Raw genomic sequence first — 17,496 nt, 5'->3', positions numbered from 1 at the left:
CTCTGCCCCCTTTCCAGCTTAACATCTTTCCTGTAACAGGGCGAGTAAAACTGCACAATACTCCAAATGTGGCCTCACCAATGCCCTGTACAACTGTACCATCCCAACTTCTATACTCAATACGCTGATTGATCAAGGCCAATATGCCGAAGGTCTTCTTGACCCCCTTACCTATCTGTGACGGCACTTTCAAGGAACTATGTACCAGCCCTCCCAGATCCTTCTGCTCTGCCTTTCACTGTGAAGGTGTTGCTTGGTTCGACTTCCCAAAATGCAACACCTTGTACTTATCTGTATTAAACTCCATTAACCATTCCTCAGCCCACCTGATCAAAACCCTGCCACAGTTTGTACTTATCTGTACTTTTGTCAACTCCTTTAAAATGCCGTACCATTCCTCATCCCACCTGATCAAAACAGTTAACCTGTCACATTTTGTCATCAGTTAGGATAGGGGGAAATCCTTAAAAAACCAGAACTTTTTTTGTGAATCTCACTCTCTGCAGAGGGTAAACTTACTAAACAGTTGCTGTGGCCCTTGTCAATCTCAGGTTCATACTGTCATGATATTGATCGATCATAAACAAGGTTAACTTTATTGATATACTATGGCATAGCACAAACTAATAAAGGTTAAATATGTGACCATCAATGCCCATAATAGGGTAAAAGAGGCCTAAACAAGGGCAATGTTAAAAAAAAATATATTATTATTAGCATGCTCAAGCATGGGATTTTCCTCATATAGGCTGGGTCCAAACGAGTCTACTGGGGGGAAAGATGAGTGGAAACAATTGTTCTGACATTACTCTTATACCACCACAAATTCAAGCATCATCTTTCCCTTCGATACTGCATAAAAAGTGCTTAGTTGGAAAAAAATAAGCAGTTCAGTTCAGTTTATTTTATTTAGTTTAGGTGCAGTGAAAAGCTTTTGTTGCATGCTATCCAGTCAGCAGAAAGACTATAGATAATTACAATTGAGCCATTTACAAAGTATAGATACAAGGGAAGGTTGACACAAAATGCTGGAGTAACTCAGCGGGACAGGCAACATCTCCGGAGAGAATGAATGGGTGACTTTTTATTCGAGACCCTTAAGGGAATAACATTTAGTGCAAGGTAAAGTCAGCAAAGTCCAATCAAGGATAGTCAGAGGGTCACCAAAGAGGTAGATAGTAGTTCAGTACTGCTCTCTGGTTGTGGTGGGATGATTCAGTCACCTGATAACAGCTGGGTAGAAACATCCTTAGTCTGGAGATGTGCGTTTTCATGCTTCTATACCTTTTGCCGGATGGGGGAAGGGAGAAGAGGAAGTGACCAGGGCGCAACTCATCCTTGATTATGCTGCTGGCCTTGCCGAGGCAGTGTGAGGTATAAATGGAGTCAATAGAAGGGAGGTTGGTGTTTGTGATGGTCTGGGCTGCGTCCACAATTCGCTGCAATTTTCTTGCGGTCTTGGGTGGAGCCGTTTCCAAACCAAGGTGTGATGCATCCTGATAGAATGTTTTCTATGGTGCATCTGTAGAAGTTGGTGAGAGTTGTCGGGGACATGTTGTCTGACAACTTCGTAAGCCTTCTAAGGAAATCAAGGCAGCAGGGGACAGTAAGAGTGCTGGAGACAAAGCCGAGTGTCAAATGTGTAGGAAGGAACTGCAGATGCTGGTTTACACTGAAGATAAGGCACTAAATGCTTGAGTATCTCAGTGGAAGATGCAGCATCTCTGGATAGGAGGAATGGGTGACGAATCAGTGTTAAATAGCTGGCACTGGTAAATTATTAGCCCCACGCTCAAAAAATGATTAAGCCACAAGTGTTCAAGCATTTTTATCTCTGAAGAATACAGTTAACTGCAAAGATGTGTAGATCAATTGGCTTCTGTAAATTCTCCTTCGTGTGCAGGATAGAACTAGTGTGTGGGTGATCGCTGGTTGGTGCAGAATCGGTGGGCCGGAGAGCTTGTCTCCACGCTGCATCACAGAACTAGTGACACCTGGAGTATTGTGTGCTGTTTTGGTCCCCTCATTTGAGCAAGGACATTCTTGCTATTGAGGGAGTGCAGCGTAGGTTTACAAGGTTAATTCCCGGGATGGCGGGACTGTCATATGCTGAGAGAATGGAGCAGCTGGGCTGTACACTCTGGAGTTTAGAAGGATGAGAGGATATCTCATTGAAACATATAAGATTTTAAAGGCTTGGACACGCTAGAGGCAGGAAACATGTTCCCGATGTTGGGGGAGTCCAGAACCAGGGGCCACAGTTTAAGAATAAGGAGTAAGCCATTTAGAACGGAGACGAGGAAACACTTTTTCTCACAGAGAGTGGTGAGTCTGGAATTCTCTGCCTCAGAGGGTGGTGGAGGCAGGTTCTCTGGATGCTTTCAAGAGAGAGCTAGATAGGGCTCTTAAAAATAGCAGAGTCAGGGGATATGGGGAGAAGGCAGGAACGGGGTACTGATTGGGGACAATCAGCCATGATCACATTGAATGGCGGTGCTGGCTCGAAGGGCCAAATGGCCTACCCCTGCACCTATTGTCTATAACTAAACACTATGAGAACAGAACAGGTAAAGAGGGAAGAGGGAATGAAAGAGATGCATTAATTTCCCTTGAAACCTGGATTAACATTTTAACTGGAAGGGTCTTTAATGAGGCCTGGGCTGTGAATTACATTGTCAATACTGTTTGGTTGAATTCATTTCGTTTATCATTATTAATAGCCATGAGTACCGACATACAGTGTGAGGGAAGAGAAGGAAAAGTACCTTCCTCCACTTAATGTTTAAGAAGGAACTGCAGATGCTGGAAAAATCGAAGGTAGATAAAAATGCTGGAGGAGCTCAGTGGGTGAGGCAGCATCTATGAAGTGAAGGAATAGGTGATGTTTCGGGTCGAGACCCTTCTTCAGACTGGGTCTCAACCCAAAACGTCACCTATTCCTTCGCTCCATAGATGCTGTCTCACCCGCTGAGTTTCTCCAGCATTTTTATCTACTTTGCTCCATTTAATAGCATCCATTTTGACATTTCCTCTTTACTAGTACTTCTATCATTGAAACATGCTGTCACTATCTTATTCAAGAGCTTTTGGTAAGAACATGACAATGGAAAACAAGTTTGTGGGGTTTGCATGAGGTTTTGAAATTAACCTCTTAAAAAAAAAAAAATCTTACTTTCCACTCACTTCAACAACTTTTATTCAAAACTAAACTTGCAAATGGATTGCTTTACAATCAAACAGCAAGAAGGATGAGGAAGAGCGAGCTAGGTGCAATCTTTCACAGAAGTACCATGTTGAGTGCAGTGTTGCACCGGCAAAGGTTGTGTAACTGCACACAAATGTTCAACCTTGGCGAACTTAAGAGAGCAAGAGCAAATTAAAACATCACAAATAGGTTTACAGGAAATATGGTGTCGTTCGTTGACTATGGCACGAGAAGCAAGCAACATTTTACAAATCAGGCATTTGTTGTCTAATCTTTAATGGATTTTCGACCAGGTTTTATTTGCAAAACTCAAGCCTGCTACTAATTTCTTCACGTCCGGAGAACATACAGTGCTCTTACTTCCCTTTTATTGAAACCTCAAAATTAACAAGTGACACCACAACAGCAGATGAACTTGATTGGTTTGGAGTATTCATTTAAGTACTTGCGTGACAGTAAATGCAAAGTGATCAGTCTTACAGAGATCTGTATTACATGTGATAACCAAGAAACAGCAGTACCAGACACATTCTTCAGGCTCCAAGCCCAAGCTCCGTCTGTGGTAAGTCTTTTCAAAAGCACGTGCAAAACGGGAATGGATTAACTTTCAATGGAAAAACCAGCTGTTAATTTGCGATCCCAGATGTGTCAGTTGAGTGCAGCAATGAGGCAGATGAGCGAAGGGGGACGAGGGAAATGAGTGGAGGTGACTTAAGGAGGGCGATGAATGAGATAAGCAATGTGTCCTTGACAAAACATCAACAAATTACCTGAACTGGTTGGAGTCAGTGAATGGCAGATTGTTCAAGGTGTCAATGTTATTGTAAACCTAAATTGCTTCAATTCTGTATCAAATCCACTTGCTGCAATCAATCTTAATAAGTAGCTATTAGCTATTACAAGGTTCATTATTCTGAATACCTGGCAAATCCAGTTAGCTCGCGATGTATATTAACACTTTTATTGTCCATTGAAACTAATTTATTGTTTATTTATATGTAAATAGAGTTATAACTAATTTATATAATGTTATTCATTCAAAATCTCTCAGGGCACTCAGTATAATTAATTGCTTTTTCTTCTAAGAACAATGAGTTTTGAACAGCCAAACATAGCAGCCATTTGAGTCACGTTGTAGTCTTTAACAGCAAGGAAATATCTGGCCAGACTCACTTGTTTTTTAAATGGCACCAATTATCAATCAAAAATGTTGTGTTTTTTCTACTTCAATGTTCCTCCAGCACATTGTGTCTTGTTCAAGATTCCAGCACCTTCAGTTCCTTGTAACAGTAAGTGTCATGGGGCTATACAGCACCGAAACAGGCCCTTCTGCCCAACTTGCCCATGCCGATCTAGACGCCTAGTTTGCAAGAATGATCCCAGGAATGAGTAGGTTAATCCATGATGAGCGTTTGTCGGCACTGGACCTGTACTCGCCGGAGTTTAAGAGAATGAGGGGGTAGCCTTATTGAAACATACAGAATGGTGAAAGGCTTTGACAGAGTGGATGTTTTCACTGGTGGGAGAGTCTAGGAATAGAGGTCATAGCCTCAGAATTAGACGTTATTTTAGGGAGGAAACAAGGAGAAATGTATTTAATCAGAGGGAGGTGAATTTGTGGAATTATTTGCCACAGAAGGCTGTGGAGGCCGGGTCAGTGGATATTTTCTTAAGGCAGAGATAGAGTGATTCTGTCTGAAGAAGGGTCTCGACCCGAAACGTCGCCCATTCCTTTACTCCAGGGATGCTGCCTCACCCGCCGAGTTACTCCAGCACTTTGTATCCACCTTCGATTTAAACCAGCATCTGCAGTTCTTTCTTACACATAGAGGGATTCTTGATTAGTACAGGTATCAGAGGTTATGGGGAGAAGGCAGGAGAATGGGATTAGGAAGGAAGAGATAGATCAGCTATGACTGAATAGCGGTGGACTTGAAGGGCTGAATGGCCTATTTCAGCTCCTATCACTTATGACCTTAAAATGTCCCTTCTACACCAGGCCCATCTGCCCATGTTTGGCCCATATCCCTCTGAAACTTTCCTATCCATGTACCTGTTTAAATGCTTTGTGTCTCCATCTTAATGAATTGTAGAAGTGTTCTCGAATCTCCCGAGGTTGTAAAGCAAGCAATATAAATCAATGACCATCTTGGAACTTTGCTTCTGCCAATTTTGCTTTTAAAATATGACAATGCATGTGAGCAACAGTAGTCAGGGCAGTCACAAGATTTAATCTCCCCCTTTGGCAAACACATCAGGTATAATTTAAACTTTGTCTTCATGTATGGAATTTCTGAGCTGAAGATATTCCTAGTAATGGGGTGGGCAAGCTCAGGCTGGAAAAATGATATGAAATTATGCATCACTGCAATGGCACACAAATGGTTAAATCAATATAATGAATTACATATTTATATACCAATGTAGTCTGATGAAGGGTCCCAATGCAAAATGTCACATCCATTCTTTCCAGAGATGCTACCTGCCCTGCTGAGTTCCTCCAATACTTTGTATTTTATCATTGCTTGTGTGTACTTTATGTGCGGACTGTAACAGGTTGGGGAAGTTACTCCCATGACAGCCATCTTATAGACATTGCAACGCAGATTTCTCTTACCAAGCATCTTTCCAACTTGGAAAAAGCAAAAATAAGAGACCAACTTCTCCTTAGCCACAGGGCAGCACAGTGGCGCAGCGGTAGAGTTGCTGCCTTACAGCACTTACAATGCCAGAGGCATGCGTGTCGATCCCAACTACAGGTGCTGTCTGTACAGAGTTTGTACGTTCCCCCCGTGACCATGTAGGGTTTGTCCAAAATCTTCGGTTTCATCCCACCCTCCAAAGACATAAAGGTTTGTAGGTTAATTGGCTTGGTATAAGTGTAAATTGTCCTAGTGTGTGTAGGATAGTGTTAATGTGCGGGGATCGCTGGTCAGTGCGGTCATGGTGAGTTGAAGGGTCTGCTTCCGCGCTATAAATGAACTAAACTAAATATAACATTTACAGCCAAGTTAGTTGCATCAGTAAAAAACTTAAGTTCCCTATACAGGGGTGGTAATTAAAACATGAAATACATCCTTCAAAGGAAACAGATGTCAAGTCCCCTTGGAGCAGCTGCTGACCACCTCACTTCAGGAAGGAAGGAATCACATGATGGGGCCTCAGTGAGAAGCCTTTTAAATCCGACTTCCCATTAAGTTTTGCTAGTTAAAGTCAGTGAGCTGTTTTATCATGCAACTAGTTTACCTGAATTAAACTAGAGTAAAAATGCTTTTTAAAAAAAAAATTGTTAAGCGTTTTTCTGTTTGGATACCAAATTATTTTTACAAAAGATGCAGCAAATGTTAACTGTTATACTTTTAGTACGACTCTCAATACTAGGACCGTGCCTACACAATCACTCAATTGCTATAGTACATCACACACAAAAAAGGTTTGCAGCTTATCATTGATCAATTTATTCATGCCTACATTTTGCCAATGCAGGCTATAAGTATTTGAACAAATTGGTGCGAGGCTGTGTGTAAAAGTGATGTAAGAGACTGACGCCATCATTTAAAACACATTAACTGTCCTGTGACGGTTACACAAAAAAGCTGGAGAAACTCAGCGGGTGCAGCAGCATCTATGGAGCGAAGGAAATAGACAACGTTTCGGTCCGAAACCCTTCTTCAGACTGATCGGGGGCGGGGGTGGGTGGGGACAAGAAAGGGAAAAGGAGGAGTAGCCAGAAGGCTGGGGGATGGGAGGAGACAGCAGGGGGGCTGAGGAAGGGGAGGAGACAGCAAGGACTAACAAAATTGGGAGAATTCGATGTTCATGCCCCCGGGGTGCAGACTCCCCAAACGGAATATGAGGTGCTGTTCCTCCAATTTCCGGTGCTGCTCGCTGTGGCCATGGAGGAGACCCAGGACAGAGAGGTCGGAGGCGGAGTGGGAGGGGGAGTTGAAGTGCTGAGCCACCGGGAGGTCAGCTTGGTTATTGCGGACCGAGCGGAGGTGTGTTGAAGTGCTGAGCCACCGGGAGGTCAGCTTGGTTACCAACTGTCCTGTGACATTCAGTAACTATTTTACTAATACAAATAGACAGTAAATTGTAGATAAAGTCAATTTATTAGTATGCTTACACTACAGATCTGCAGCAGAGTGCGGACGCAGTCTTTCCAGTTTTGGCCAGAATCCATGCAGCAAACTGGTTCACAAGCACAAAACTGGCAACTTCAGGGACACAAAGTACAGGTTCAATAATGCACCATTGGATTACAACCGTTGCCTTAAATAAATTGTGAAGGCACGATTCCACAAACCAACAGCACAATTGGCCAAAGTAAAGTACGGCACAAGTTGCAAAAAGACATGAAGACATGTTTGTACCAGAGAGAGTCGTGATGGCTGAAAACACAATATTTTAGCTTTTTTACAAAAGATAATCTTATATTTTAGGATTAGTTGTTGACATTATCCATTCTAAATAAATAGCAGAAACATAGCTCACCTTCAATATGCCTTCACAGCTACACATCCCTTTAAATTATGACACCCTTGGTGTAATGGCACTTCAAGATCCCATTGAAGCATTCAAAACATAGAATGCAAAAGATGCATATGGACAAGTCGAGTGAGTGGGCAAGGTCATGGCAAAAACAATGTAGAAAAATTGGAGGTGAACATTACAGAAAACAGAGCATTGATGTTCAAAGCACTTGGGTTTGCTTGTACACACATCACTAAACGCCAAATCACATGTGCATTTACTGATTTGGAAGGCAAATGGTATGTTAGCCTTCATGACCAAAGGGTTTGACTTTGGGGACAAGAAACACATTGCCTTGGTGAGATTCCCTCTTGAGTTTTGTGTACAACTTGGTTTTCCTTGCCCACGGAATGATGTTGTTGCCATGGAGGGAATGCAGCAACAATTCACCAGGCCAGTTCCAAGGACGGCGAATTTGGTGTACGAATAGAGACTGTGCTGACTGTGACTACACTTTACAGGGTTCAGAAGAATCAAAGATGTCATCCAAACCAACACATGTTTTCATGTGTAGGAGGGAACTGCAGATCGAAGATAGATACAAAATGCTGGAACAACTCAGCAGGTCAGACAGCATTTCTGGAGAGAAAAAAAAAAAATAGGTGATGTTTCAGGTCGAGACCCTCCCTCAGACAATCTTTCATGGGCTTCACAGGCTGGTTGCAGGGGAGATGTTTCCCTTGACATTAGACAACCAGGGAGCACAGTCTCAGAATAAGGGGGAAGCAGCATTGAATTAACATGGGAGAAATGTATTTACTAATTGGGTAGTGAACCATTTGAAATCCTATACCCAGAAATCTGAAGAGACTCACTTAATGTGCTCATTCAAAAAAAAATAAATAAATAAATTAATGGATGCCAAGGGATATGGTGATAGTACTGGAAAATAGTGATGATGTGGATGAAACCAAAGTACGCCGGAGCAAGCTCAAAAAGGCAAACCTTCGATTTTCCAGCATCTGCGGTTCCTTCTTAAACAGAATTCCACGATTACTCCAGCTCCCATTTTTTTTTTTGTTCTTAATTTCCAGCCAAAGGTCCTCCCAAAAGGTGTTGATGCATTCCGGATTCTGCAGTATAGTGGTTTTGCCTTAATTCAAAATCAATGTACTGTGAGAAGCATGTGTCAGCTAATCCACACAAGATGCTGACTAAATAGACGCTTCCCAACGAGCAAATTCAAAATCCAAGGTGTTTTTTTTTTTAATGATGCACGGACTTTATTGACAAAGCAATATGGGTCAACATGAAATTAGTTATCACAAGGGTGAGAATAGAACGTATTTCAAAATGTCACATGCATTGTGAAATCATCCTCTTACAACGATAACAGGATGAAAGGCCTCACAAAGGAGAAGTGCAATTGGCCAAGTTCCTTGTTAAGCCTGAATGCGTCGTGAGCAGTCTCTAAGTTGCCCGTTCCCTCAGCTCAGGAAATGCTTTGTCTGTGCAGAACAGCAAAACCATCATGACTTCTCCACCCGTTTTCATAAAGAATGAATGCTACTTGCATTCATCACAGAAGTCAGCTCCTAAACAGATTAATACTAATTACACTGTAAATTTACACGGGTAGCAAAGTGGCGCAGCTGATAGAGCTTTACCCTCACAGCGTCGGATGCCCCGGTTTGATCCTGAAGTCAAGAGCTATCTATGTAGGGATGCATGTTCTCCCTGTGACTAGGTGAGTTTCCACCGGGTGCTCCGGTTTCCATCCACCCTCCATAGATGTGGGGGTATGCAGGATAATTAAAACTTCTAAATTGCCCCTAATGTGGAGGGAGTAGATAGGAACATGGGATGACATAGCACTAATACAAATGGGTGATCATTGGTCGGCATGTGCTCAGTGGGCAAAAACGCGCCAATCCATGTCCTCTGGAGATGCTGCCTGACCCACTGTGTTACTCTAGCACTTTGTGTTCTCCAACTGAAGCTCAAGTAAAAAGCCATGTTCCAACTGTGTCAAAGTTGTTCTTTTTTCCCCAATGCAATTGTATCCCTCAGATTGAGAAGAATTCAAAATCCAAGTAACATTTATCGAAAAATTTAAAAGCACTTAATCATTAATGAAACAAACATGTCAAGTAATTAAAATTAAATTTGCCTTAATCTAATCTTGTGGCTGTACCATCAACACTGAAACAAAAGGAGCATTTTTGTGTTTTATCTCTGGACTAAATTTATGAATCAAATCTTGATCCTGCCACCACACAAGTAAATAAATACCTGCAGTTCACTCTGTAAAATATGGTCACATTTTCCATTTGGTTTTGGATATTTCAAAAATATTTATTGTCGCAAGCAGGTTAAAAACAGGCACAGCCAAACCTGCTTAATGGGATGATTTTATCTTTTAAGTACATCATTGAACTGTACACTGCCTATACGTCTGTCAATACTAATATTTATCTCATCTTTAAGAAAAAACATTTTTAATGCAATCATACAAAAAAAATGAACTAAACAAATCATCTTTTTCATTCTTTCAGGTACTGAAAAGTCATCAGCTGTTCTAGGGCTTTGAAATCCTGTGTCTTCAAAACTAACATGGCAGTAATTCGGTTGACTATATTGGCACTGCTAGTCAATGGCCTGATAGTCAATGGCCTGAATGGTTTAAACAACACAAACTTTAATTTAGCAGAAGAATTAAATACAACTTTGAATGCATCATCAAGTACCCCAATGCCTCTGACATCTTTGACAACCATGAATATGCCGAATGCAAGTGGACAGACAAATGACCTTCCCAACACAACTTCCGATTTGGCAACTACGTTTCCCAACAGCTCACAAACGGTATCAAATCATTCGTCGGAGCCATCTGTTTCAAATTCGGCCTCTCCATCAACTTCGCCTGTGACAAAAGTTGATAGCAATACTAAGTCACTGACTTCTACAACAGTGAGGAAGTCAACCGGAAAAAATAGTAGAAAAGGCCAAGGCACCAACTTAAATGCAAGCATGATCATCGCTTGCATCATTGGAGGGCTATTGCTGTTTATGGTGGTCGCCATAATTGTGATCCTCCTGGTGAAAAGATGCTCGAGAAAGTATAATGTGCAGGACACGCCATGGGCAGGAACTTGCCCAGGTGTCATCAGTAATGACCCCGAACATCCAGATGAAGGCGGTGATGCTCCAGCAAAACGCCCCTCGCTCACCAGCTTCCTCTCGAAAAAGGGAAAACGTGATTCCTTACTGGATAACTACAGCATGGAGTTGCAGGCGACTGAAGGGGTCAATAACTTGGCTTCAACTGAGTCAGAAGAAAAGGCACTGTCTGCTGACGTCAAAGGGGATAATGAAATAGTAAAAGAACCGCCAGCTTTAACTAAAACAACTAGTCAAGAGTTCCCACCACTGCTCGAGGAACATGATATTCCGGATGAAGCTGACGCGCAGCCTCCACTGCCTGCAACAGATACAGAGACTTCAAAGTTACCAGAAGGTCCATCTGATGCAGATTCAAAATATTTTGATATGCCCCCTCCGCCAATGGATATTGTGGATCTTGTGAATAATTCTGATTTGCCTCCGCCTCTCTAATGGGAGGTTTGAAAAGATCAAGTGTTTGCTTCAGATCACACGAGTGGAAAGCAAGGTTCTCCGAAGTGGGCCCAGAGTCACTTTCTTCTGAAGCAAATCCGTTTGTGCATCAGCAGATGCGCACTGTATTTTTAAATTAGATGTGGTAAAATTATCCATTATACCTAAAGTGCAAAACATTGCATCTTCCTAATATGCAAGTTAGATGTGGGTTCATGAATACAAATGCAAAATTTCCTCAGCGTTGCGATCTTGTTGCTGCACTTCTGCTTTTGTTAAAAGTGTGGACAAACAGATTTCATAGTTTAAAAAATATATATTTTCAGATATTGAAGCCTGTATTTCACTCTCTTTTTTTTCACTCCCATCTAACTGAACAAAGGGAAATTAATTAACAAAGAAGAATTTTAGCACGCTCCTCTTTTGGATTACCTGGCCATCAAACCATTTTTCAGCAATCATTCAACATTGAGTGATGAGGAAGTCAACTATGAACAAACACAAGCACCAGTATTGTCTCAAATGGAGAGCAAGAATGATCATCGCTTGCATCATTGAAATTCATACTGCTGTAATAATGCTACTGTAAATGCAGCATTCTCTCTATTCCGATGGAAAAACAATTTTAAAGCTAAAAATGAAAAATGAAACACCACTAACAATTAAGCATTCTTAAGTGGTTATTCAGGGTACTGTCCATTTCACCTCTACCCCCATTGTGGACAATGGACTTAGTCCATGGAACTGATGCGCCACAATGCTGAGAACTATATTCTGCACTCTGTATCTTCCCGTCTATTGTTCTTGAGTTGACATGATTGTAATTATATATACTATATCCGATCTGTCATTAATAGCATGCAAAACAAAGCTTTTTACGTTACCTCTGTACACATAACAATAATAATAAGTCTAAACTCCATTTTTTTCCACCAGACAAAATTCAAATTCACAGGAAGGACATACAAACTCTGTCAGGACTGAATCACGGGCGCTGGTGCTGCAAGGCAGCAACTCTACAGCTGTGCCACATGGTAGAGTTTGCTCCCCATGTCCAGCTCAGTTCACCTGGAGATACATCTGACTTCAGCTCACAACTGTGCACATGTTGTTGGTATGCCAAACTCTAATGATGGTCATGTGGAGGAATGAGGAACATTTATAGTTGAACAATCATGATTACATTCCAGATAACCTCTGGCTGCTCATTATGCATATGTCAACACTTTTGGGGAGAGCAAGGTTTAGCGGTAAAACCTATGTGAAAGTGCACTGTTGTTTCATCTTTAGGCACTTGGGATCAATTGATCAAAATATATGGAATCATTGCTAGCAGGTTTTACAAGAAGCAGCAAGTGCCAGAAGTTTCGACCAAACTGTGCACGAAGGCAAGAACGCATTTTGTAGTTCCACCAACTTCTGTAGACCCACTAGTTAAGAAAATTTTAATTCTGTGCCTGGAATTTGGGTTGTACAGTTATATAACACAAAAACAGGGTTGTCAACCCAACTCATCTATGCCAAACAAATTATCTGAGCTTGCATTTCCCCTATCTCCCTCAAAATCTTTTCTGTATAAATAACTGGCCAAATGGCTTTTAAATATTGTAATTGTACCAGCATTCAAAGCTTCCTCATTCCATATACCCATCACTCTCTGTGTTAAAAACATGTCCCTCAGGTCCTCCTTTCAATCCTTCATCTCTCACTTTAAATCTATGCTCTCTAGTTTTGGGCACCTCTACCCTAGAATAAGGATTGAGCAATCACCCTATCCATGCCACTCATGATTTTATATATCTAATAAGGTCACCCCTCAGCCTCCTGTGCTCCAGGGGGGGGGAAAAAGTGTTGCGCTCAAGCCTTCCCAATCCTGGTTACATTATTGTGAATCTTTCACCACACTTTCCCAGCTTAATAACATCTTTCCTATAGCTAGGCGACCAGAGCTGCAGCCAAAAGTGTGGTCTCATGAATGACCTGTAAAGTTGTAACAAGACCTACCAACTCCTGTGCTTAATGCCCTGATCAAGGAATGACAAACGCCTTCTTCACCACCTTGACAATCTGCGTTGCCTTTCAGGAAACAATGCACTTGCATCCCCTGGTCTCTGCATTGTACATCACTCTCCAGAGAATTTCTAATTAGTGTGCAAGTCCTGTCCTCGATTAACTGAACGAAATGCAACGAAATACAACAATTCCCATTTGTCCAAATTAAATTCCATCTGCCATTTCTTGGACTAATTTCCCAGATAATGCGCCATTTATGCAAAGGACCGAGCCTGGTTTGACACACAATACTTGCCAGAGTTAAATTCCATTTACCATTCCTTGACCCAACCTTCCCAACTGATCTTGCTGTAATTTTAGATAACACCTTCACCGTTCAGCACATCAACAATTTTGGTGCCGTTCAAAATCGAAGCACAGACACGTGTACATAATTCCCTCCCCACGACCTCGCCTCCAACTTGCCATGGAAAAAGATTTGTACAATGTGACAAGGGCCAAAAAAAACAATCAATTTCCTCTATTTTCATTTGAGAAATAAAATATTCCTTCCTGCTATGGTTGCCATTTAGACACCGTTTAAACTTTTTAATTCATCAGCAAGGAAATCAAATATACCACCAAAAGACGATGGGGACAATGGAAAAACAATTTCTAACTATTTCAAGATCAAATTTCAAGATACATTTAACGATGCTATGCCAGATCTGCATATGTTAATCACCAAGTTTTGCATGTTACTGTACACCAAAAAAAAGTAATAAATTCAAAAACGGCATTGGCTTGAGTGTTCATTAAATGCATCTCAAATTAGACAGAATACGCATTCCACGATGGTATTTGAGTTGAAAGCTCTTCGTGCGGTTTTATGTCAAATGGAAACAAAAAAAAGCAACATAACATGGAGATTATAATCAGGAGAGCTATCAAATAGACACAAAATACTGGAGTAATCTCAGCGGGTCAGGCAGCATCCCGAGATAACATGGATAGCGATGATAGGTGATGGATAGGTGATGACACAAAATGCTGGAGTAACTCAGCGGGACAGGCAGCATCTCTGGAGAGAAGGAATGGGTGACGTTTCAGGTCGAGACTCTTCTTCGGACTGCTTACCTTTGTACCTTGTCGCATTTGGAACGGAGAAGTCGCAACTTTTGTACAATGTAAGAGTAAAGCACAACCCCTGTAATGAACAAATTACCTCACATCTGCACTGCCTAATTTGTTATCTTTTTTGGTATATTCATGTCCTGCTGTGCCGACAACTTTGGAGTTGTTGACCTGATCTTTGGTGTTTACTTTACTTTCTTGCCAAATCCCCACACACTGGAATTCCTCTACAATTAAAAAAAAAAATCAGCCTTGTGTATTTTAATGACTCACCACCTCCGAGGCAAATTATTTCTAAATTCTGCAGTCCCCTGTGACAAGAATTTTCCCCTCATCTGAATTTTAGCTAGCTAACCTTTTACTCTGAAACCACATCCCTTAGTTTCATGCCCACCATTACAGGGAATACTCATTCCACCATGCCTCCTCAGCTTCTTGCAAGCTTTAATTTAATCACCTCAGCTTTCAGAGAGCGTAGGCCCAATTGACTCAAATCATTTCAGGAATCAATCTAATGAGTGTTCACTGCACTCTCTCCGAGGCAAGTTTAATGCCACTTGAAGTGAAATCAAAACTGTACCCTAAACTCACGAGACTCAAGAAACAGCGCATCTTGAAATCTTCAGCAAAATACAACATGCTGGAGAAATTCAGCGGGTCTGGCAGCATCTCATGAAGGAATGGACAGACGACATGCTCTCCCCCGGAGCAGGTTCAGACACAAAACCCAAGGTTCATTGTCAATCAAATTTATTGAGCTGTTTCCAGATCTTTCTTGATTATATTCAGAAATGTACTCCATTAGGTGAGAACTCCAAATGGTACGAGCACATCTGATATCACCATGAAGTCGGCCCATCAACAGTATTATGAGAGCACAAATGGAAATTTGTGAAATAGAGGCAAAACATCAAACAGAAAGATAAAGGCACAATCAGGGGTTATTTACAATCGGTATATTATTTCCTCTCCGCCTGTCACTTACTTCAATCATCTGCCAGTCACCCCTTCACTTGTACCCACGTATCACGTGCTAGGCTTTGTCCCACCCATACCTCCCTAGTCCAGCTATTCTCCCCTCCAACACCAGTCTGAGGAAGGGTCCCGACCCAAAATGTCACCTATCCATATTCTCCAGAGATGCTGCCTGACCCAGTGAGTCACTCCAGCATTTTGTGTCTACCTTTGGTATAAACCAGCATCTGTAATTCTTTGTTTCTTAAGGATATCATAAAAGATCTTCACTTCCAAGGCAGTGGTTTGTTCGGCCAGATGACATTTCCAAAACCCAATCAATAAAGGTCAAACCACTTCACTCCTTGAATTAATCAAGCGAATTTACTCCGCAGAGATAAGCATATCCTTCCTTTGATATATGTACAGACGGTTTCATAGCTTTTCACACAGAGAGTGGTGAATCTCTGGAACTGTCTGCCACAGAAGGTAGTTGAGGCCAGTTCATTGGCTATATTTAAGAGGGAGTTAGATGTGGCCCTTGTGGCTAAAGGGATCAGGGGATACGGAGAGAAGGCGGGTACAGGATACCGATTTGGATGATCAGCCATGATCATATTGAATGGCGGTGCAGGCTTGAAGGGACGAATGGCCTACTCCTGCACCTATTTTCTATGTTTCTATGTAATCAGGCAACTAAACCCTCCTACCAACAACTAGGGAGCAGTCCTGAGCTACTATCTACCCCATTCGAGACGTTCGGACTATCTTTGATTGGACTTTACTGGACCTAATCTTGCCCTAAACGTTGTTCCCTCTATCAAGTATCGGTACACTGTGGATGGCTCGATTGTAATCGTGTATATGTCTTTCCGCTGACTGGTTATCATGCTACAACAGCTTTACATGTACCTCGGTACAAGTGACAATAAACTAAACTAGGTTGCTCTTTCATTTTATTTTTCAGCATGGAGCCCATCCTGCTATATTTGAGAATTAGAAACTGGGTGATATTGTATTAATTTTCTGAAGCATCTTTCTCACAGTCTAAATATGCACAGAGCATTAAATGACGAGAGGCACTTTACATTTTAAATTTGATATTAGTTGTTTAACAATTAAGTTGCCAGAACTTTCATTCTGTACACCAACGTCTTGGCCTAATGCCAGATACGTGGGAACAAAAATTCGACCTGCCACAGTGCCACACTGAAGACTGTGTAGCTTCTCACCGTCGAGCTTCTGTGGTGGATGGCAAATGTCTCACGGCAGTGATTTGAGCAAGATATACCCACGCTTGCACCTCTTCAATCTGTTCCTATTTGTACAGGTTGCATTATAATGCATGTAGTAAACCGCAGAATTGGAGATAGCATCTAAACAACTGTGAATCAAGGTAATTTGAATTAACAATGGGCAGTGGACTTAATCCAAGATTTGGTCTTTGCAAAATAAAATCATTCTGTGATATATTATAATAAAAGCAGAATTATGCTGAAAGCATTCAATAAGTCAAATACCACACTATCAATTGTGTCCCATAGAAGTAACATGTGATATTGATTTCCACATTCACTTCAAGTTTTCTCTGGGCACCGACTTGGCTTTGTGCTGCTGTCGTCTCCAAGTAACCTGATTTGGGGTTTTAGCCGCACCCAAGGTCTCTAGTACAGGTTGACTTTCTCGGGCAAGTTTTGTTGGAACAGCATGATAAATCAAATTTTTTCCCCTCAAATGTACTTCAGAAAATAACAAAGAGTAGACACAAGTAACTGCAGATGCCGGTTAACAAAGAAAGACACAAAATACTGGAATAACTCAGCATCTCTGGAGGATGTGTAAAGGTGACATTTTGGGGAATTTGGGCGGGGGGGGGGGGAGGCGACAATATGTGGGACATGAATAGGCGATGTTTCGGGTATCTCCATATCACCGACCAACAAACGCTCCTGTTGTTCTTTCCCCAGAGAAAAGCGAATCTCTGAAAGCAGTGACATCAGATACTATAGATGCTGGAATTTTAATCAAAACACAAAGTGCTGGAGGAACTCAGCGGATCAGGCAACTGGTGTAGTTCGGAGTGGAGCTGAGATTACTGCTTTCAGTATCCAATATTCATGCAG

General features: G+C 41.6%; 2 protein-coding genes across 2 annotated transcripts in view; one reads left to right on the top strand and one right to left on the bottom strand.

The window, feature by feature from the left end:
* The window catches only part of nf1a (neurofibromin 1a), a 305,820-nt gene that overhangs the window by 95,632 nt on the left and 192,692 nt on the right, over nucleotides 1-17,496 (bottom strand). The gene's annotated exons all lie outside the window — the stretch shown is intronic.
* LOC129710545 (leukosialin) lies at nucleotides 698-13,132 on the top strand. The gene is made up of 2 exons (XM_055657599.1): nucleotides 698-3,767; nucleotides 10,234-13,132. Exon 2 carries the CDS (start codon nucleotides 10,292-10,294, stop codon nucleotides 11,291-11,293), a length of 1,002 nt encoding a protein of 333 aa, XP_055513574.1. The 5' UTR covers nucleotides 698-3,767; nucleotides 10,234-10,291; the 3' UTR covers nucleotides 11,294-13,132.

The sequence above is a fragment of the Leucoraja erinacea genome, chromosome 28 (genome assembly GCF_028641065.1).
Source record: "Leucoraja erinacea ecotype New England chromosome 28, Leri_hhj_1, whole genome shotgun sequence".
NCBI lineage: Eukaryota > Metazoa > Chordata > Chondrichthyes > Rajiformes > Rajidae > Leucoraja > Leucoraja erinaceus.
The sequence above is the reverse complement of the archived record's forward strand: the minus strand, read 5'-3'. Positions and strand labels throughout refer to the sequence as shown.